We start from the raw sequence: 24,465 nt of genomic DNA, 5'->3' as shown, positions 1-24,465 counted from the left end.
TGTCAGGAGAGTACCGAACCAGAAATAATCACACACCCATTTTTCAAGCTAGCATATAATGTCACAAAAACCAAAACCACAGCTAAATGCAGCACTAACCTTTGATGACCTTCATCAGATGACACTCCTAGGACATTATGTTATACAATACATGCATGTTTTGTTCAATCAAGTTCATATTTATATCAAAAACCAGATTTTTACATTAGCATGTGACGTTCAGAACTAGCATACCCACCGAAAACTTCCGGTGAATTTACTAAATTACTCACGATAAACGTTCACAAAAAACATAATTATTTTAACAATTATAGATACAGAACTCCTTTATGCAATCGCAGTGTCCGATTTTAAAATAGCTTTTCGGTGAAAGCACATTTTGCAATATTCTGAGTAGATAGCCCGGCCATCATGGCTAGCTATTTTGACACCCACCAAGTTTGGCACTCACCAAACTCAGATTTACTATAAGAAAAATTGGATTACCTTTGCTGTTCTTCATCAGAATGCACTCCCAGGTCTTCTACTTCAACACCCAATGTTGTTTTGGTTCCAAATAATCCATAGTTATATCCAAATAGCTGCGTTTTGTTTTTGCGTTCAAGACACTATCCGAAGGGTGACACGCATGCGCATATCGTGACAAAAAAATTCCAAATATTCCATTACCGTACTTCGAAGCATGTCAAACGCTGTTTAAAATAAATTTTTATGCGATTTTTCTCGTAAAATAGCAATAATATTCCGACCGGGAGACCTTGTTTTCGTTCAAACACTGAAAATAGAAAATTGAGTTTTCACATGCACGCGCGCACCAGTGTCATTGTTCTCAGAACGACCACTTTCCAAAACCCCTACTGTTATTCGCCCAGGGACTGCAGAGTCATCATTCCCCGTTCTGGCGCCTTCTGAGAGCCTATGGGAGCCTTAGAAAATGTCACGTTACAGCAGAGATCCTCTATTTTCGATAAAGAGGCTATAGAAGGACAAGAAATGGTCAGACAGGGTACTTCCCATATAGAATCTTAGGTTTTGGCCTGCCATATGAGTTCTGTTGTACTCACAGACACCATTCAAACAGTTTTAGAAACTTTAGGGTGTTTTCTATCAAAATGAAATAATTATATGCATATTCTAGTTTCTGGGCAGGAGTAATAACTAGATTAAATCAGGTACGTTTTTATCCGGCCGTGAAAATACTGCCCCCTATCCTAAACAGGTTAATCAGCTTGGAAAATGCCAGAAAATGATGTCATGGCTTTAGAAGCTTCTGATTGGCTAATTGACATCATTTGAGTCAATTGGAGGTGTACCTGTGGATGTATTTCAAGGCCTACCTTCAAACTCAGTGCCTCTCTTTGTTTGACATCATGGGAAAATGTAAATAAATCAGCCAAGACCTCAGAAAAAAATGTGTAGACCTCCACAAGTCTGGTTCATCCTTGGGAGAAATTTCCAAACGCCTGAAGGTACCACGTTCATCTGTACAAACAATAGTACACAAGTATAAACACCATGGGACCATGCAGCCGTCATACTGCTCAGGAAGGAGATGTGTCCGGTGTCCTAGAGATGAACATACTTTGGTGCGAAAAGTGCAAATCAATCCCAGAACAACAGCATAGGACATTGTGAAGATGCTGGAGGAAACAGGTACAAAAGTATCTACATCCACAGTAAAACGAGTCCTATATCGACATAACCTGAAAGGACGCTCAGCATGGAAGAAGCCACTGCTCCAAAACCGCTATAAAAAAGACAGACTACGGTTTGCAACTGCACATGGGGACAAAGATTGTACTTTTTGGAGAAATGTCCTCAAGTCTGAACTGTTTGGTCATAATGACCATCGTTATGTTTGGAGGAAAAAGGGGGAGGCTTGCAAGCCGAAGAACACCATCCCGACCTTGAACCACAGGGGTGGCAGCATCATGTTGTGGGGGTGCTTTGCTGCAGGATGGACTGGTGCAATTCACAAAATAGATGGCATCATGAGGAAGCAAAATTATGTGGATATATTGAAGCAACATCTCAAGACATCAGTCAGGAAGTTAAAGCTTGGTCGCAAATGGGTCTTCCAAATGGACAATGACCCCAAGCATACTTCCAAAGTTGTGGCAAAATGGCTTAAGGACAACAAAGTCAAGGTATTGGAGTGGCCATCGCAAAGCCCTGACCTCAATCCTATAGAAAATTTGTGGGCAGAACTGAAAAAGTGTGTGCGAGCAAGGAGGCCTACAAACCTGACTCAGTTACACCAGCTCTGTCAAGAGGAATGGGCCAAAATTCACCCAACTTATTGTGGGAAGCTTGTGGAAGGCTACCCAAAACGTTTTACCCAAGTTAAACAATTTAAAGGCAATGCTACCAAATACTAATTGAGTGTATGTAAACTTCTGAGCCACTGGGAATGTGATGAAATAAATAAAAGCTGAAATAAATCATTCTCTCTACTATTTCACATTCTTAAAATAAAGTGGTGATCCTAACTGACTTAAGACAGGGAATTTTTTACTAGGATTAAATGTCAGGAATTGTGAAAAACTGAGTTTAAATGTATTTGGCTAAGGTGTATGTACATTTCCGACTTCAACTGTATACTGACTGTTGCATAGACATGTCATGAATAGAACTGACATGATTCCTTAACTCTACATGTCAAGAGAGGCATGTCTGTTCTGCTCAATATATTTCTGAACGTTCCACAGTGCGGTGCCTCACTGAATGTGTGACAGACAGAGGTGCCAAACCAAAACGAGTGGCACTGAGGTAGGGGCCGAGCTCTAGTCAAAAGGAAGCGTTAGGTTAGGTGTTTATTACAGCACAGAGAACATTTGCCATCACACACAATGAGAGACCGTTCTGATTGTTGCACTGATATATAGCTTTTTGCCATTCTCAGTGCAGGAGGTACACGTAGGAGGTACACGTAGCCCTGAAATCCTTAAATTAGAGAAAGCCTGCAGGTCCTGATCTTTTGGATCCCTGCTTTTTAAATCTGGCAGCTGGTTTCATAGCTGAACCACTTACATATCTGTTCAATCTAACCTACCACTTTTAAAAAGGGGGAGATCCAACTCTTTAAATAATTATAGTCCAATCTCAAAGCTGTCACCCCTGGTGAAAATACTTGAAACCCTTGTGAGTGAACAGCTAAAAGAGTTTTTATACACTAACTCTATTTTATCAATGTACCAATCGGGCTTCAGGAAGAAGCATAGCACAATTACAGCAGCCATGAAGGTTTTAAATGATATCACTGAAGCCCTTGACAAAAAACAGCACTGTGTCTAACTTTTTATTGATCTCTCTAAGGCTTTTGATACAGTTGCTCATGCTATACTGAGGCAGAGATTGTCGAGTGTAGGTCTTTCGGCGCATGCAGTTGCATGGTTTGCTAACTGTCTGTCTGATAGAACTCAGTGCACTCAATTTGATGGGCTCATGTCTGTTAAATGTTCTGTCTGTAATGGTGTGCCCCAGGGCTCTGTACTTGGTCCCCTCGTATTCACTATTTACATAATAATTTAGACAAAAATTAGCAAAATGCGCAACTTCACTTTTATGCTGATGATACTGTTATTTATTGTTGTGCCTCGTCTCTCACAAAAGCTTTCCAGAACTTGCAAACTGCTTTTTATACTGTCCAACATACCTTGTGTCAATTGAAGCTTATACTCAATACTGACAAAACTAAAGTAATGGTGTTTTCTAAAGAAAGAAATAGACCTCTGAACCTTTCACCTATTACTGCCTGTCAGGGCAATGAGATTGAGACTGTAACCTCATAAATATCTTGGAATTTTAATTGATGATGGCCTCTCTTTAAATTGCATATTCAACAACTTACAACAAAATTGAAGCTGAAGTTGGGATTTTATTTTAGGAATAAGACCTGTTTTTCTTTTGAAGCCAGGAGGAGGCTAGTATCAGCTACATGTATGCCTTTACTAGACTATGGGGATATTTTATATATGAACGCTTCCGCTCAGTGTTTAAGATCAATTGACACCCTTTACCATGGCACATTGAGATTTATATTAAACTGCAAAACCCTTACGCACCACTGCACTTTATATACCAGGGTTGGCTGGCCTTCTCTAGTCACTCGTAGGCTCAGTCACTGGTGTACTTTTATTTACAAAGCCATTTTGGGTTAAATACCACTTTATTTGGGCATTTGTATTGTTCAGAAATGTGATGGGTACTCTCTTTGTTCGCAGGACTTTATCCTGCTAACTATTCCAAATGTCCGAACTGAATTTGGTAAAAGGACTTTTATGTACTCCGCGACATCGGCTTGGAATGCCTTACAAAATACTTGGTGCTTTTAAAATCACTGATGAAGGATTTTGAGGCTGATTCCCTTACCGGTCAATGTTTTTAATTTGCTGTTTTATGATTTTGTTATACTCTTGTGAATTCTATTGTTCTTACTGGATTACTTGTAGTATTTCATGTTGTCTGTCTGTAATTGTGTAATGACTTGGTGCTGCCTATCTTGGCCAGGACGCTCTTGAAAATGAGATTTCAAATCTCAATGTGCCCTTCCTGGTTAAATAAAATAGAATTCGTGCTCTAGGGAAAAGGTAATTACAGGGGAGGGGTGGAAGATTCGGTGTAACGGGACAACCTATATTTTCATGTTGGAACTCGCCCCAAACCATTGTAGTAGTGAGTAAGTGATTGAGTAAGTGTGAGCCAGACTGTGCATCTCTATTCTCCTCTACTATGTCTCTCCCTGTTAAGGCTGCCTTCCTAGCTGAACTGACAAGCACAGCTGAACACACACACAGTACATCATTCATTGACACACACACAAACTTCTGCCCCGAACCTCACACATCTGTCAGAGGATCATTACTAGTGTAGCGCGTTTTGGAATGACAGAGATACACACACACACACACACACACACACACACACACACACACACACACACACACACACACACACACACACACACACACACACACACACACACACACACACACACACACACACACACACACACACACACACACACACACACACACACACACACACACACACCACACACACCTCCCACTGTCCAATTTCCACCATAAACATAGGGTTAATTTCCACCCTTCCCTCCAAAACAACAGAAGTTCTGTCACAACCCCTCATTAAGAAAGAAGAAGCAGCCATTTCAACGCTTCCTTCCCCTCTTGCTGGGAGTGTGTGTGTGTGTGTGTGTGTGTGTGTGTGTGTGTCTTTCCCTTGTCTCGAATACTAGGACTAGGTTACTCCAGAGAAGAGACAGAAGATAAGGCAGTCTGTCCCATATAATATAGAACGTCTCAGTCAACATTGAAGTTGTATCTCAATAATCAAAAGTGTTTTTCTCTCCTCATCTCAGTCTATAAAAAGGAAAGGAGACCATGAGAGGAGACTATTGAGACGCAGCCAGCCAGCCCCACGTTGGGGGTCTCTAGTACTCCAGACGGGTATACACAATAATCATATCAACAGTCAAATCCACTTCCTGTTAACACTACTGCTTAGTTATGGAAGGATTAATGAAAGAGAGAGAGAGAAAAAGGGAGTGATAGAGGGGGACCGGGAAGAGAAAATGAGCATATCATGAAAAAGAGAGCGAAAGAGGATGAGTGAGAGAAAGATTGAATACTTAGTGGCTTCAGAAAGTATCCATACCCCTTGACTTATTCCACATTTTGTTGTTACAGCCTTGAATTCAAAATGTATTAAGTATCTCTCACCAATCTACACACAATAACCCATATTGACAAAGTGAAAACATGTATTATTTTTGTGTGCAAATTTATTGAAAATTAAATACATAAATATCTAATTTACATAAGTATTCACACTCCTGAGTCAATACATGTTAGAATCACACTTGGCAGTGATTACAGCTGTGAGTCTTTCTGGGTAAGTCTAAGAGCTTTGTACACCTGGATGGTACAATATTTGCACATTATTCTTTCTAAAATTCTTCAACCTCTGTCAAGTTGGTTGTTGATCATTGCGAGACAGCCATTTTGAAGGCATGCCATAGATTTTCAAGCCGATTTAAGTCAAAACTGTAACTAGGCCACCCAAGAACATCTTGGTAAGCAAGTCCAGTGTAGATTTGGCCTTGTTTTTTTACACTATTGTCCTGCTGAAATGGGAATTTGTCTCCCAGTGTCTGTTGGAAAGCAGACTGAATCAGGTATTCCTCTAGGATTTTGCCTGTGCTTAGTGTTATTCCGTTTATTTTTATCCTAAAAAACTCCCTAGTCCACCCCAATGACAAGGATACCCATAAAATGCCACCACCATGCTTGAAAATATGAAAAAGTGGTACTCAGTGATGTGTTGGATTTGCCCCCAAAATAATGCTTTGTATTCAGGACATTAAGTTAATTTCTTTGCCACATTTGTTTCAGTTTTACTTCAGCGTCTTACTGCAAAAATGGATACATGTTTTGGAATATTTTTATTCTGTACATGGTTCCTTCTTTTCACTCTGTCATTTAGGTTAGTATTGTGGAGTAACTACAATGTTGTTGATCTATCCTCAGTTTTCTCCTACTACAACTCTGTTTTAAAATCACCATTGGCCTCATACAAGCCCTTTCCAAACAATGCAGAGTTAAAAAGTAAGAAAAATATAAAATAAATAGCAAATATTGCTCGGCTCTCCATTTCCTGTAGTCCACAATCAGCTCCTTTGTCTTGCTGACGTTAAGGGAGAGGTTGTTGTCCTGGCACGATATTGCCAGGTCTCTGACCTCCTGCCTGTAGGCTGTCTCATTGTAGTCTGTGATCAGGGAGTACAGGAGAGGACTAAGCACACACCCCTCAGGGGCCCCCTGAGTTGAGGGTCAGCGTGGCAGATATGCTGTTGCCTACCCTTACCAGCTGGGGGCGGCCTGTCAGGAAGTCCAGGATCTAGTTGCATTCAATTAACAGCATTCTCGTGTGTGTGTGTGTGTGAGTGAGAGACCGGCTCTGAGGACAAGCCCATTTATCTCATCAAGAGAAATATTCAACTCGCCAAGACTCTGTCCCCTCTAACCCTGTCTCTATGGAAACTTGCACACGTGTGTGTGTGTGTGTCCTATCAGCCTGAGATTTCTCCCTTAGTCTCTCTCTTTTCTGTTGAAATATGCAGGGAAACAGCAACAACAGACCACATCCCTAAACACACAGAACATTTCCTCAAACACTATTCCTATCGGTTCCAACGCATGCTTTACTTCACTTTTCTGTTTGACTTGCTGTAGCAAATCAATTCAACATGGATAGAAAAACATTTATATCTAAAGGCAGCTTCTCTCTGTCCCACCCAGTATAAGTCATGTCCTCCTCATCCCTACCAAACTCCCTTCTAAGCCCCCTCATCCTCAGGGAGCAGGCCGCTGGACTCTGCTCTCATCTAAATTCCTTCCCCTCTCCTTACCTCTTCTCCCCCTTCATCTTCTCTGTTTCTGATGGAGGGAGTGGCTGAAAGCAATTGAGTTGAGTCACAGACAGGGAGAGAGTCAGAGGAAGGAGTGGTCTTGTAAGCGCAATGTGTGTGTGTGTGTGCGCCTTATCTAATCATTTAAGTAGGCAGCAATCTATGACTACCACAGCCCACTTCCTTTCTGTAGCACACCTGAGGGGCTTAGAGACCAAGTACTCTTTCCCAATAACTAACTACTTCCCAACAAACCATACACACAATGACTGTGTGTGTGTATGTGTACTCACTGGGTGACTGGGGTCGGGATGACGACTCATTGTGCCGTTCCTCTGCGTTTAGGGAGGGAAGATCACAAGATGACGCCCCCATGCTCACAGAGCTCTTCCCTGATTGTGTGGTCCAGACTGAGCCTGGTTCTGATTGGGTCCAGCTGCTCTCTGAGGGCGGGACGGCGCTCCAGAAACTGGCTGTGGAACAGACACTGTGTCTAGAAGTACCTGACAAAGAGGCAGAGACACATGGTTACACACACACACTATCAGAAACACGCAAACACTAAACTTCTTTTTTTTAAACCACATAAGTCAATTAATGTATACGAGAGTCATTCAACCCCCTTTGCTGTTGAGAGGGCCATGGGAGGGCCATGCATTTATCTGTACTTACTGAACCTACAATAATAATAACTCAATCTACCAGCATGCCTTATAAATACGGATTCATATAAAGGAGATTTCTCATAACAGAAAAACATTGTCTGCTTGTTTAGTCAATTTCAAAATGTAAGAAAAGTACATGTCTAAAGATGACCTTTCAACACTGCCTGCTCCCGAGCCTTCGCACTACTTAGACAAACATAATATTGTAGGGCTTCCCTTATGCCCCATTTATGACGGTGCTAGCTGCCACGAGTGAGTGCTAGCTAGCTACCGACCGGAACATTGAGCTAGCCAAGACCAACAACACAAACAGACTATACAGCTAATGTCTTACCTGTGATGAAATGTTTTCCACACACATAGCTACGTGTAGCGTACTTGGACACCGGTTCCCCACATTTCACACGCCGAGTAGCCTGAAGCCACTAGGGCTCTTCTTCCAGGCCCCATTTCCCTACGTGGAAGCATTGCGAACCGTAGATTGGGATTTTTGACCAGGTTATATCATAAGAGGGGCATCCCTTCTTATGACGTAAATATCGACTTGGAGTATGGAACGATTCTATAATGAACAAAAATATAAACGCAATATGTAAAGTGTTGGTCCCACGTTTCATGAGCTGAAATAAAAGATCCCAGAAATGTTCCATATGCACAAAAAGCGTATTTCTCTCAAATGTTGTGCACAATTTGTTTACATCCCTGTTAGTGAGCATTTCTCCTTTGCCAAGATAATCCATCCACCTGACAGGTGTGGCATATCAAGTCTTGAGGGGCCGTGCAATTGACATGCTGACTGCAGGAATGTTCACCAGAGCTGTTGCCAGAGAAATTCATTGAAATTTCTTGACCATAAGCTGCCTACAACGTCCTTTTAGAGAATTTGGCAGTACGTCCAACCGGACTGACAATCGCAAACCAAGTGTAACCACGCCAGCCCAGGACCTCCACATCCAGCTTCTTCACCGGCGTGATCATCTGAGACCAGCCCCCCGGACAACTGTGGGTTTGCACAACCAAGGAATGTCTGCACAACTGTCAAAAACCGTCTCAGGGAAGCTCATCTGCGAACTCGTCAACTTCACCAGGGTCATGACCGGACTGTAGTTTGCCGTCATAACTGACTTCAGTGGGCAAATGCTCACCTTCGCTGGCCACTGGCACACTGGAGAAGTGTGCTCTTCACGGATGAATGTCAGGTTTCAACAGTACCGACTAGACGGCATGCATGGCGTCTTGTGGGCGCGCGGATTGCTGATGTCAACGTTGTGAACAGAGTGCCCCATGTTGGCGGTGGGGTTATGGTATGGGCAGGCATAAGCTAGGGACAACGAACACAATTGCATTTTATCAATGGCATATTGAATGCACACACATACCGTAACGACATCCTGAGGCCCATTGTCGTGCCATTCATCCGCCGCCATCACCTCACGTATCAGCATGATAATGCACAGCCTCATGTTGCAAGCAGAGGTACACAATTCCTGGAAGCTGAAAATGTCTCAGTTCTTCCATGGCCTGTATACTCACCAGACATGTCACCCATTGAGCAATTGTGGGAAGCTCTGGATCGACATGTGCGACAGCGTGTTCCAGTTCCCATCAATATCCAGCAACTTCACACAGACATTAAAGAGGAGTGGGACAACATTCCACAGGCAATAATCAACAGCCTGATCAACCCTATGCGAAGGAGATGTGTTGCACTGCATGAGGCAAATGGTGGTCACACCAGACACTGACTGGTTTTCTGACCCACGCCCCTATTTTTGTTTTTTTAAGGTATCTGTGACCAACAGATGCATATCTGTATTCCCAGTCATGTGAAATCCATATATTAGGGCCTAATGAATTTATTTCAATTGACTGAGTTCCTGAACTGTAAATCTGTAAAATCTTTGAAATTGTTGCGTGTTGCGTTTATATTTTTGTTCAGTGTAGAAGGGTGAGTGTACTGAATGTATAAATGCTTTCCATGTGCGAACACACACAAGAGACACCCACATTAAACCAACCCCCAAGACGGCGCTCATTTGGCTTCAGTCATAGCCGCTGCATTAGGTAATGACCAAGCCCCCATGAAAATGTTCAGACCTCCATTAACACAGTTTTTGTTGGCGTTTCCTTTATTTTGGAAGTTACATGTAGTTAGCTAGTGTTCTAATGACTCAATGGGAGTATCTACTGTTAGTTTGTTAACCAAGACTTTTACAAATGAGTATGGGGCATAGATACCCCCAATACCAATGACGATTGTCTGCTAGTTTAAATGCAGTTTTGGTCATCAAGAATGACTTCCATAAACAACCACACAAAAAAAAGAAACTTTGGTGAAAATGTTAAATGTTTTGTTGGAATTACGATTCTGTGATTTTTAACGTTGGTCGTGTACACTATACAAAAATACATGTTTTTCAATTTTCTAAAGATCAAATATTTGGAGATGTCAATTTCCCTGATTGACCCTTTCCTCCTCCCCCCCATGTGGGTATGTGTGGTACAATGGCTACTTTTCAGCCTTGGTGTGTGTTGGTGCTGACTGTGTCGTGTGTGTTAGTGCATCACTTCAGAGACCAGCAGAGAGAGCAACACATACTGTACACTCCTGGGTGGCAGCCATCGAGCAGGGTGCCATTACCCAGCATACTCTACTGCACTGAATAGACAACAGACGCCTATCTCGGTCTGTCGTTTTCAAGGGAGACGCCAGAGGTGAAGAGGAGGAGAGAGTAGAGGAGGGTGGAGAAGAAGGAAGGCAGCGATAAATACCAAGGAGTAGGACGAGTGAACACAGAGGGAGGTGGAGATGAAGGAGAGCGAAGAGGAGGGAGACATTCGTGTTAAGATGAAGATGACAGGGAGAAACAAAGCAAAAACAACAGAGGAGAAGACAACAGTGGAGGAGATCAAAGCATGGACGGAGAGAAGAGGGACGGTAGGGAAGAGGAAGAACAGAAGGAGAAATAGGAGGTGACCAAATCATCATGACAGGGGGAACCTGTGACCAAAAGTACGTGAGAGTCCCTTTCACAATGTACAGAATTCTACAGAGCTAGAAAAGCGCTAGTGAGTGAGTAATTACCTTTTACCTGCGGATTGGGCGAGGGCCAGGGCTTCTCTTCGAATAAGACCCATGCGTTCTGCTGAGGGGGAGGGGCTAACAGCTCAACACTGGAAGAGTTCTCAGAAGGGGCGGGGCTAGGCCTCTGCAAGCTGCTGTCCACATCTAATGTGTCACACACACACACACACACACACACACACACACACACACACACAGAATGAACCAAGGGAATGTCTTTCTATGATAACATTTCTGCCCTATCCCTCGTTTAACCCTTTAAACTCATACCCGTATGCGGGTTGAAAATGGCAGGTTTGGACACTGATAAGCACCTAAATTGGAATGTGGTGGCTGTACCAGTAGCATGCTATACATAATGTCAGAGCTCAGGGCCTCCGCTTCACAGCTCTGTATGGGTTTTGACTGACAGTCTTCTGAACTTGAGCAGCGCTCGTTACAAGAAGTTGCCCCCATCCTCCCGCTAATTGGGCAACTTTTGCAAATGTTTTGTCGTCTGATTGAGGGAAATGCTGTAACTTAAGAGGACTTGATGCATCTTGAAAGATGAGACATTGAGGATTACAAGAAATATTGTGTTGATGTCATACAAGCAAGCCAAACACCTGTGAGTCCAGGTAGAAAAATGTATGGATGTAGTTTATTCTTACATGTTCTATGTTTGAGCTGCTTTTGCAAGTAAATGTCACATTGAAAACATTATTGGCATTGTTGATTTCGATTTTCATAACAGAAAGCTTGGACTGATGGTTTGGTTAGCTAAACTAGCAAGTCTGTTTGTTTGGTTAGGAAGGCAACTTGTCCTATCTAGTAAACTTGCTAGCTACTTCAGTGGATGTTGAACACATTTCAACCAGCAAATTAGTTAAATTATAGCCATGGTATACAGTTCATTCGAAAAGTATTCAGAACCCTTGAGTTTTTCCACATTTTGTTACAGTCTTATACTAAAATGTATTATTTATTTTTTTCCCTCATCAACAACACCCCCATAATGAAAAAGCGAAAACAGATTTTATAGGATTTAAAAATAAATGTGAAATAAAAAAAACAGAAATACCTTATTTACATACGTTTTCAGACTCAAAATGAGACTCGAAAATTGACTTCAGATGCATCCTGTTTCCATTTCCAACCTCCTGGTTCCAACCCCTGCTTCATTGAGTCATAAAAGTGCATTGAATGGACTTCAGAGGAGGTGTCCACCTGGAGGCACCAGTTAGACCTCTCACTCAAACCCTTTAACACATTTGTCTCACGTTGCACCTACCCTACATTTTCCAATAATATTTTTATCGTGTTACTGAATGTCTCCAGAGTATTTTCAGATTTCTTATCAACAAAATTAGTCGAAAAGTACAGTCAATGTAAAATTCACAGAATATTCAAGATTCAATCTTTTGTCATGTGAGCTGTTGTGTCCTCACCTTTAGTCTAATCATTTTCCCATTATCTCCAAACAGTTCCCTTTTAATGGCTACCATGGTTATGCATATGCTTTTCATATTTCTTCTGTTAGAAACATTTCAATGTAGCCTTATCTATTTAGGCCAATTCCCACAAATGTAAAGGGTTAACTCACTCTAGCTTGCCCTTTCTGACTCCAGAGCTGAGTGGACAATAAAATTGTGAGAATGTACAGTAGCAGCATGGCGATAACACACACTAATGTTCCAAACCACACACACACACACACACACACACACACACACACACACAAATGTATACTCATCACACTAGGCTTGGGCGATATACCGTATACTGTGCATTCGGAAAATATTCAGACCCCTTTCCTTTTTCCACTGTTACTGCCTTGAATTAAAAATGGATTCAATCGTTTTTTTCTCTCATCATTCTACACACAATACCCCATAATGACAAAGTGAAAACAGGTTATTAGAAAAATTTGCTAATTTATTACAGATTAAATACAGAAATATCTAATTTACATAAGTATTCACACCCCTGAGTCAATACATGTTAGAATCACCTTTGGCAGCGATTACAGCTGTGAGTCTTTCTGGGTAAGTCTAAGAGCTTTGCACACCTGGATTGTACAATATTTGCACATAATTTTTTCCAGATTCTTCAAGCTCTGTCAAGTTGGTTGTTGATTATTGCTACACACCCATTTTCTAGTCTTGCCATATATTTTCAAGCTGATTTAAGTCAAAACTGTAACTTGGCCACTCAGGAACATTCAGTGTAGTCTTTGTAAACAACTCCAGTGTATATTTGGATTATTGTCCTGCTGAAAGGTAAATGTCTCCCAGTGTCTGTTGAAAAGCAGACTGAACCAGGTTTTCCACTAGGATTTTGACTGTGCTTAGCTCTATCAGTTTCTTTTTATCCCTCCCCCCAAAAAAACTCTAGCATACCCATAACACGATGCAGCCACTACCATGCTTGAAAATATGAAGAGTGGTACTCAGTGACGTGTTGGATTTGCCCCAAACATACAGCTTTGTATTCAGTGTATAAAGTACATTTCTTTGCCACATTTGTTGCAGTTTTACTTCAGCGCCTTATTGCAAAACAGGATGCATGTTTTGGAATATTTTTATTCTGTACATGGTTCCTTCTTTTCACTCTGTCATTTAGGTTAGTATTGTGGAGTAACTAGAATGTTGCTGATCCATCCTCAGTTTTATCCTATCACAGCCATTAAACTCTGTTTTAATTTGGCCTCAAGGTGAAATCCCTGAGCGGTTTCCTTCCTCTCCAGCAACTGAGTTAAGAAGGATGCCTGTATCTTTGTAGTGACTGGGTAGATTGATAAACCATTCAAAGTGTAATTAACAGCTTCACCATGCTCAAAGGGATATTCAATGTCTGTTTTTTTTATATGAGGCATGGAAAACCGTCCCTGGTCTTTGTAGTTGAATACTTATTAACTCAAGACATTTCAGCTTTTCATTTTTTATTAATTTGAAAAAATGTGTCAAAACGCAATTCCACTTAGACATTATAGGGTATTGTGCGTAGTGACACAAAATCTAAATGTAATCCATTTTAAAAATCAAGCTGTAACACAAAGTGTGGAACCAGACAAGGGGTTTGAAAACTTTCTGAAGGCACTCTATGCGCTGTTGAAAATGTTGTTTTACTGGAATAAAACAAGCGATCAGAGACAACTCACCTGGGTGTACAGTACCTGCTGAACAGGGCTTACAACATATTTTACTTTGATTGTTCAGGTTCACCATCAGCAATAGTTTACAGATTTTTTGATATAGAGGGTAAAGTTAATAATTTCAGAACGGGGACAGCAGTCACTTTTGTGAGGCGCACTGCATGGCCGAAGCGAGAGGAAAAAAACATTTTTGATTTGGAGATGGGGTGAAATTTCCCCCCGCCCCCTAATCTGATATTGGTAGTGGGGTGTTAGATGCCTGGTCTAGTGGGGTGTTAGACGCCTAGTCTCCCATATGGGAGGGAGGGAGGCAGGCACACAGACACATGAGAGAGAGAGAGAGAGAGAAGTCAGCTCAGATAGATCCAGCACAGAAAGGCCCAGCTCAAGAGAATCATAAGCAGCAGATTTGAATTTAGAATGGAAAATGAATGTGTTTATGCAACAAAAGTTAGTGCATCGAATCGCATTGAACCAAATCGCATTGAGTCGTTCTCTAATCAAACCAAATCGCACTGAATCGTTTCAAACTAAAAGTTATCGTACCTGTATCGTATCGATCGAGCTACATGTTGAATCCTCTTGAAAGGGAAAGATGCACTTCGAAGAGCACATGGAGCAAACGGAGGTTTCGTGAGGATCCACAAGAGAGGTGGACAAGTTACACTTGAAATTCCCTATTAAATGTTTACCAGCTAAATATCTTATAACTAAGTTAACTATTTAAGATGTGTCAAACATATTTTCTCCAGCTCAGGGCTCCAGCTATTAATTTGGTTTGCTAACTTGCTAGCTATAGGTGGCTAGCTTGCAAGATCACGCTTCTTGGTTAGAGCAGAGACAATCAATTCCCTCCTGGATCAACTGTGAGTAGCCTTTTAAAATAGTTGTATAACGTTTTCAGCTAGGTTGCAACTAGACCTTGCAATTAGTTTATGCTTGCTTGCGCTTGCTAGCTAGCATCCACAATGTGAATTTGCTAGTACTTTGATAGCATAAGAAAGAAATAGGGTCCCTTGTGTGCACTGCTGTAATACCGTATATCCCGGTATGAAGGTATGGAAATCTGAATACTGCCCAACCCTACCACACATCCATACACACAGGCAAAGGTCCTCAGGGGAATCTAAAGCAGGGGTACTCAACTCTTACCTTACGAGGTCCGGAGCCTGCTGGTTTTCTGTTCTACCTGATAATTAATTGCACCCACCTGGTGTCAAAGGTCTAAATAAGTCCCTGATTGGAGGGGAACAATGAAAAAATGCAGTGGAACTGGCTTCATGGTCCAGTATTGTGTTCAGGGATCTCCTTGCCAGGTAGATATGTGCTTAATTGTATATAGGCATAAAATTATCACATTACAAAAACACATCTACTCCTGAACTTCATCCTACAGTATAGGATTTAAATGATTTTCACAATATGACTCGTACCTGCTTGATGCTCTGTGCTCGTCCCGAAAGCTTCATCTGCGAACGCCACCCAACCAGCTCTTCCCGAGCCCACTCTGCTGGCAGTGGCCATGGTTTGTGTTTGTGTGTTTGTGTGTGTGTGTGTGTGTACACTCCACTAGATTCCACTAGTTCCTGCCCTCACACCTGTCTGCATCCATGCACAACTGGAGACGCTGAGGAGGAGACGGAGAGAGACAGAGAGAGTTAACATGGAGGAATGATAAACTGAAGCACAATCTTGGCAGCCATAGACCTGCTGCTGAGACATAGGTCTGAAGACCAAGGTTTGTTTGAGAAGCAAGAAACCCTCAGTCCAGGGCAACATCAGGTGTGACACCTAGGAGTCAGAGAGGCTGTTAAAGCGTTTGAAGTGTGTGTACCAGAGGCAGTCCTGTAATAAAGTTGCTTAGACACTAACTACAGGACAACAAGCATATTGGTTAGATAAGCTACTCTTGGTAAAGATTCGACGTTGGTCTCACCCACAAGAGAGCAAACTTCCCTTCCCATGTGTTGCATTCAAACACAACACAGACACTTTCTGGAAGTCCATGGTAGCATCCTCCCTACATAGTGCACTATATAGGGAAGAGGGTGCCATTTGGGATGCATGCTATAGACTGACTCTCTGTTGACTAACCAGCAGAGAGAGAATGAGCATTCAGTTCGCCGTAACAAAAGTCGGCATCGAGCTGTTGACAATACATGTCCATTCTATTTATGGGGGGGTCGTGCTCTTCAGGACAGGAAGACACTGTCAGTGTGTCCGTGTCAGGAACTTTTGAAATCCGGGAAGCCTCAGCTCTCCAACCCCTGCCTGCCAGTCCTAGACCTCAACCCTAGTCTACCAGACCCTGAGCCTACAGATCTGACGTGACCATGATGCTGGCTATGAAATAACTTGGTTTCCACAGAATCCTCGATACAAAACCTTCTAAAGTGGTTGTTTCCTGCTCTTATGAGTACTTAACCACTTCAGTTCCCATTGAGTTAAGTTCTTAACTTCTAATGCTGTTGAAGTAATATGGCTACAGGTTAACGCTGCCTCACCTAAAGCCCATTCTTTTGGGAAGCTGCTATAGACCACCAAATGCGAACAGTCAGTATCTGGAAGAAAAAGCTTCAAACTGTAACCAGTGCCTGCAACCTGGATCAGGTTGTCAGTCAACCTACCAGGGTATTTACAAACAGCACAGGAATGAAATCATCCACATGTATTGATCCCATCTTTACTAATGTTGCAGAAATCTGCTCTAAACCAGTATCAAAATCCATTGGATGTATTGATCATAATATAGTAGTTATATCTAGGAAAACCAAAGTTCCAAAGCCTGGGCCTAACATAGCGTATAAGAGGTCATAGGAATCACAACAAAACATTTTCTATGTTGAAGATGTAAAGAATATTTGTGTAATGAACAGCAACCAGACGCTGCACTTGACACATTTATGAAATTGCTTATTCGGGTTAAAAAAAACGTTAAATCCCTGTGGATTGATGAGGAATGGAAAGATGGTATGGTTGAGAAGGATGAGGCCAAAGGAATGGGAAATAAGTCAGGCTGCACAGCCGATTGGCAAACATACTGTAAAATGTGAAATCATGTGACTAAACAGAACAAAATAAGAAGAAACTGTACTATGAAACAAAGATAAATGATATAAAGAATGATAGTAAAAGTTTTGAGTTTTGGAGCACCTTAAATGAAATTTTGGGCAAAAAGGCGAACTCGGCTGCATCATTCATTGAATCAGATGGCTTACTCATCACAAACCCCACTGATATTGCCAACTACCTATACATCCATGCATAAGTGACCAAATTATGAAATACAAGAATAGCAATTTTGAATTCTGTAAAATTAGTGTGGAAGAGGTGAAAAACATATGGCTGTCTATCAACAATGACAAGCCACCTGGGTATGACAATTTGGATGGAAAATTATTGAGGAGGAGATCAGACGATATTGCCACTCCTAATGGCCAACTATTCAATCTAAACCTACAAGAAAGTGTGTGTCCTCAGGCCTGGAAGGAATAAAGAGTAATTCCACTACCCAAGAATGACCAGATACAATGCTATTTCAAAGTAAACACATATTTTCAGCACACTTATAGAGAAGGGCATTCAACAATCACCACAAATGACTGATGATTGGCTGAGACAAATTGATAATAAAGAGATTGTGGGAGATGTTTTGTTTGAGTTAAGTGGAGCATTTTAGATTATCAATCATAATCTGCTGGTGGAAAAACGTATAGTAACCAGTCAAAAGTTTGGACACACCTACTCATTAGAGTTTTTCTTTATTTTTACTATTTTCTTAATTGTAGAATAATAGTGAAGACAATAACACATATGGAATCATGTAGTAACCAAAAAAGTGTTAAACAAATAGAAATATATTTTATATTTCAGATGCCTTGATGACAGCTTTGCACACTCTTGGCATTCTCTCAACCAGCTTCATGAGGTAGTCACCAGGAATGGATTTCAATTAACAGGTGTACCTTGTTAAAAGTTAATTTGTGGAATTTATTTCCTTCTTAATACGTTTGATCCAAGCAATTGTGACAAGGTAAGTGTGGGATACAGAAGATCTATTTGGTAAAAGACCAAGTCCATATTACAGCTATGAACAGTTCAAATAAGCAAAGAGAAACGACAGTCCATCATTACTTTAAGACATGAAGGTCAGTCAATGCAGAAAATGTCAAGAACTTTCAAAGTGCAGTCGCAAAAACCATCAAGCGCTACGATGAAACTGGCTCTCATGAGGACCGCCACAGGAATGGAAGACCCAGAGTTACCTCTGCTGCAGAGGATAAGTTCATTAGAGTTACCAGCCTCAGAAATTGCAGCCAAAATAAATGCTTCACAGAGTTCAAGTAACAGACACATCTCAACATCAACTGTTCAGAGGGGACTGCGTGAATCAGGCCTTCATGGTCAAATTGCTGTAAAGAAACCACAACTAATGGACACCAATAAGAAGAAGAGACTTGCTTTGGCCAAGAAACACAAGCAATGGACATTAGACTGGTGGAAATCTGTCCTTTGGTCTGATGAGTCCTAATTTGAGATTTTTGATTCCAACTGACAAGTCTTGTGAGACGCAGAGGAGGTGAACGGATGATCTCCGCATGTGTGGTTCCCAGGGCAGCAAGGCTGGCTCTTAAATGTCCACAGAGAACTAACATGAATAATATGGATGTCAATCTCTCCTGGCTCAAAGTAGAGGAGAGATTGACTTCATTACTATTTGTGAGAAGTATTGACATGTTGAATGCACCGAGCTGTCTGTTTAAAACTACTAACACACAGCTCAGACACCCTTGCATAACCCACAAGACATGCCACCAGAGGTCTCTTCACAGGCCCTAAGTCCAGAACAAACTATGGGAAGCACTATATAGAGCAATGACTTCATGGAATGCTGTTCCACATTAAGTAACTCATGTAAGCAGTCAAATCAGATAAAAATACACCTTACGCAACAGCGGGCACTGTGAAGACACACACGCATACACACACATACAATAACATACGCACAGATGTTGTGTTATAGATACTGTATGTGGTAGTAGAGTGGTGGCCTGAGGGCACACTTAATGCGTTATGAAATCTGTTATCTAATCTAATCTCATGTAATGTTATTTTAATTGTATATAAATGCCTTAATGTTGCTGCACTCCAGGAACAGTAGCTGCTGCCTTGACAAGAACTAAATGGGGATCCATAATGAATACAAATACGCAGTGTGTCCGCTGGAGCAGTGGCTCCCTAACCATTACTGATGTGAACCACCTACAAGCTTTCAAATGAAATATCCCTAACCCAGTTTGAGTAGGACACAATCAACCTGTTTGTCCTGCCCCCCCCCCCCCCACTCCCCCAGGAAACACTTTCACAGAATATAAAAGAATGTTTTGCTGAGAATCCCAAATCAAAATCCTCATTAACAAGAGCATGGGAGTTTTCCTGCTCTTTAAATACTAGAAGCCCACTGAGTTCCCACTGTAATACTGGGGATAGTGAGGATACATATTTCTTGTACCAGGGCACAGTCACAGTGTGTGTAACAGAGGATTCACATCGGCTATGCACCGCAAAGGTCACAGATAAGTCTTCAAAATGTCAGGAAAGGTCAGGAGAGAGGAAAATACATATTCGGCCGAAAACCATCACATTCAGTTATTCCATATTACACTCCGAAGGAGAGAAAAGTGAGAGGAGAAAGGGGGGGGGAGAAGACAGGGAGAGGCAGCAGAAATACACGTGAGCAAGGTGGAGAGAAACAAAGCAAGAGAGTAGGAGAAAGATACTGGGCGGAAGAGGGGGGGGTAAAGAGAGGGGGGACGGGACGACAGTGACAGGAAACGTTAAAAGGAAACACACAGCCTCTGTAACTGCCCGATAAACATTACTGACTCATTCCATTTCTATTTTCTTTTTTTTCCCCGTCTCGCTCTCGCTCGTTTTCTCTGGAGGATGGCTGGCTGTATCCCTCCATGCACATCTGTTCTGCCAATGTCTCTCCTCTTTCTCACAGAGAGAGACACTTCTCCAGCTCCCTCCTTCCTCTCTCTGGTGGATTCTCTCTCCCTCCAACAGTCTGCTACACAGACCAAGTACACACCCTGTCACTAATGATAACTGACAGTGTATTGGCCTAGACCAAACATCCAGGCTTGGTTTCAATCAAGCCCACACCCTCACACGTACTCCAAAAAGACACTATGGTTCCAAATCCACCACAATACACATTTGACATGCTTATTTGCATGATTTCGATGTGACAAAGAAGGTGTCATATCTGAGAAACTGAGTAGTAGCCTAACAGTAACAATTGTACACGCGCACGCGCACGCACACACACACACACACACACACACACACACACACACACACACACACACACACACACACACACACACACACACACACACACACACACACACACACACCCCCCCCCTGAAGAGATCAAGGTGATTGTGAGAGACTAGCCCACTGCTCTTCGGAAGCTCTCTCAGCTCATTGGGCAGGTAGTGAAGCGTTCAAAACTGCACTCATGTCAACTCATATCCTACTCTACTATTCTGTCTCTGACCCAAAATAATTACGCAATGAATGACTACACAATGACCACACAAGGTTAGACTGAACTTTGATTCTTGAACAAATCTGACGGTCTACAAGACTGTCTCTCCTTGGGAAGCCTCTTCAAATCTGTTTGCCAAAAGGGGGTAGGCTACATATTTTGCAAGTAGACATGAACCCTAACCAAAACAACCATGTAATCCAATGGATGGCTATGGTTGAATTGTCTTCAGTGATTCCTCTCCTGTGCTCTGTGTTCCTACACAGCCATTGAAATGAATGCAGTATAAATGGCTGGATGCGGTGGGTCTTCTTTATTTTAATATGCAATGAAAGGAATGGGTAAATGAAGGGATACGGGGAAGGAGTGATAACACAGATGATATAGAGTGTAAGGGATAGAGATGTGAGTGAAAGTAGGGATAGAGGGGTGAGAGTATGAAGGGATAGGTAAGGAGAGAGGGATAGAGGGAGTAAATGAAGGAGGAGAACAGACGGGTGGATTGTTCTAACCCTGGGCGCACTCCAAACCCTGACTCAGCGCCCAGCCTAGACACACACACCACTGCCAGGCTAAGGGTCCAGACAAGCACTGTCAACCATGCGTTTGTGTGGGGGTAGTGTCTAAACACACACACACACACTTCCAACAGTAAGTCTGTCACATAGTTGTGATAGCATTCGGCAGTGACCCCGACCCCCCCTCCTCATCATCATCATCTCTGCTGTGGCATGCACCCTACCTCCACTATGTAAACATACTGCTGGCATAATGTTGACAAAGTCACAGGGACATGCTAAATAACTAGCACTACTGCAGTTGGTCTGTATGTGAGTCTGTTTACTTTGCTTCAGACTACTTTCCGCCTGTGTTGGCATATAGGGTACAAACTAGGAGAGCTATCACAATTTATCACCGTTGTCTACTACTCCACAATTTAAACTGTAGGCTAAGTAGTCTAGTGTATTCCATTGACTATATAGACCAGTTAGTGTGGGATGTATTACGCGGCCATAACCCAATACCAAAACACGCTTTAGGCTACTCCTCTGCAACTGTTGACAGAATCCTGCAAGCATTGATCAAGAGACTCAAGTTTGCCCACAGTCTTGGTACAGAATAATAACTTCCTCTCAATCGCCAACCAGGTTACGGACCGATTCTCCATCGACACTCGCTGCAGTTTGCTTTCTCTACAACAACCTGTTGATCAACTGACCGACCTGATTTGCCCTGTCGCACTTGCACGCAACATTGTATCACACACACACACACACACACACAACGAAATCAGAGCCTCTACTAACTTCGAGAAATAGCAACACTTGGCAACAATGTAGCCCTGTGTAGCCTTACAGGGAAAGGTGATATAAAATGGTTTGGGATAAACAAATAATTCAATGTTACGTACCGATATTGTTTGGTGTTATAAGCGCTGGAGTCTCTCCGTGTTCACACTGAGCCAGACTGTCGACCAGAACGAGACGCGGAGAGTGAGACCGGTGACGCGGAAGGATTGGGCACGCACCATGCGCTGCCCTCGCGGCTTGTGATTGGCCAATCGCTAAACGTGAACTACTAACACGTCGACGTGAACAATAAAAACAACTCTTTTATTTTTTTATCTGTGTGAGGAGGAGGTCATTATTATACACTTCATGGCGAAAAGTATGTGGACACCTATTCAAATGAGTGGATTCGGCTATTGCAGCACACGTTGCTGACATGTATATAAAATTGAGAACACCACCATGCAATCTCCATAGACAAACATTTATGCCCGGCTAGAGCTGGCTGGTCAACTGCAAGTGCTGTTATTGGGAAGTGAAAACGTCTAGGAGCAACAACAGCTTGGCTAGGAAGTGGTAGGCCACACAAGCCCACAGAACGCGATAGCCAAGTGCTGAAGTGCGTAGGGTGTCTGTCCTCGGTTGCAACACTACAGACACTATTGCAACACTACTGAGTTCCAAACTGCCTCTGGAACCAATGTGAGTTCCAAATTGCCACTGGAAGCAACGTTAGCACAAGAACTTGACCCGCAACACTGGGGCTCCACAAAGGTGCGTGCTCAGCCCCCTCCTGTACTCCCTGTTAACCCACGACTGCGTGGCCATGCACGCCTCCAACTCAATCATCAAGTTTGCAGACGACACAACAGTAGTGTGCTTGATTACCAACAACCTCTCACTCAACGTCAACAAAACAAAGGAGATGATCGTGGACTTCAGGAAACAGCAGAGGGCGCACCCCCTATCCACATCATAGGGACAGCAGTGGAGAAGGTGGAAAGTTTTAAGTTCCTCGGCGTACACAACTACCTGCCCTCCATGACAGCTACAGCACCCGATGTCACGGGAAGGCCAACAAGATCATCAAGGACAACAACCACCCGAGCCACAGCATGTTCACACCGCTACCATCCAGAAGGCTAGGTCAGTACAGGGTGCATCAAAGCTGGGACCGAGAGACTGAAAAACAGCTTCTATCTCAAGGCCATCAGACTGCTAAACAGCAATCACTAACTCAGAGAGGCTGCTGCCTACATTGAGACCCAATCACTGGCCACTTCAATAAATGGATCACTAGTCACTTTAAACAATGCCACTTTAAATAATGCCACTTTAATAATGTTTACATATCTTACATCACTCATATCATATGTGTATACTGTATTTTTTTGCCATCTATCACTGACATTTTCAACATGTCCCTGATTGAGTCTGTAATACCAACATGTTTCAAGCAGACCACCATAGTCCCTGTGCCCAAGAACACGAAGGCAACCTGCCTAAATGACTACAGACCCGTAGCACTCACGTCCGTAGCCATTAAGTGCTCTGAAAGGTTAGTAATGGCTCACATCAACACCATTATCCCAGAAACCCTACACCCACTCCAATTTGCATACCGCCCAAACAATTCCACAGATGATGCAATCTCTATTGCACTCCACTCTGCCCTTTCCCACCTGGACAAAAGGAACACCTACGTGAGAAAGCTATTCATTAACTACAGCTCAGCATTCAACACCACACTCAAACCTCACCACTAAGCTAAGAATCCTGGGACTAAACACCTCCCTCTGCAACTGGATCCTGGACTTCCTGACGGGCCGCCCACAGGTGGTGAGGATAGGTAACAACACATCTGCCATGCTGATCCTCAACACAGGAGCCCCTCAAGGGTGCGTGCTCAGTCCCCTCCTGTACTCCCTGTTTACCCACGACTGCATGGCAGGCACAACTCCAACACCATCATTAAGTGTGCAGATGATGCAACAGTGGTAGGAATGATCACCGACAACGACGAGACAGCCTATAGGGAGGACGTCAGAGACCTGGCCAGGTGGTGCAACATAACAACCTATCCCTCAACGTGATCAAGACTAAGGAGATGATTGTGGACTAGAGGAAAAGGATGACAGAGCATGCCCCCATTCTCATCGACGGGGCTGTAGTGAAGCAGGTTGAGAGCTTCAAGTTCCTTGGTGTCCACATCACCAACAAACTTGAATGGTCCAAACACACAAAGACAGTCGTGAAGCGGGCACGACAAAGCCTATTCCCCCTTAGGAGACTGAAAAGATTTGGCATG

General features: G+C 42.7%; 1 protein-coding gene across 3 annotated transcripts in view; it reads right to left on the bottom strand.

Moving 5' to 3' along the window:
* ston2 (stonin 2) overlaps positions 1-22,384 on the bottom strand; it is a 53,181-nt gene extending 30,797 nt beyond the window's left edge. Inside the window, exons 1-4 of one of the 3 annotated variants that reach the window (XM_014196283.3) lie at positions 22,280-22,384; positions 15,746-15,939; positions 11,180-11,323; positions 7,723-7,932 (exon numbers count right to left, since the gene is read on the bottom strand). In XM_014196283.3, coding sequence (XP_014051758.1) covers positions 7,723-7,932; positions 11,180-11,323; positions 15,746-15,836 — 445 coding nt within the window. In that variant the 5' untranslated portion in view covers positions 15,837-15,939; positions 22,280-22,384. Of the gene's footprint in view, positions 1-7,722; positions 7,933-11,179; positions 11,324-15,745; positions 15,940-22,279 lie in introns of those variants that run through there. The other 2 variants (XM_014196292.3, XM_045718446.2) reach the window with 2 other exon arrangements.
* Between the last annotated feature and the right edge of the window lie 2,081 nt (positions 22,385-24,465).

Source organism: Salmo salar, chromosome 01 (genome assembly GCF_965601325.2).
Source record: "Salmo salar chromosome 01, fSalSal1, whole genome shotgun sequence".
NCBI classification, from domain to species: Eukaryota; Metazoa; Chordata; class Actinopteri; order Salmoniformes; family Salmonidae; genus Salmo; species Salmo salar.
The sequence above is the reverse complement of the archived record's forward strand: the minus strand, read 5'-3'. Positions and strand labels throughout refer to the sequence as shown.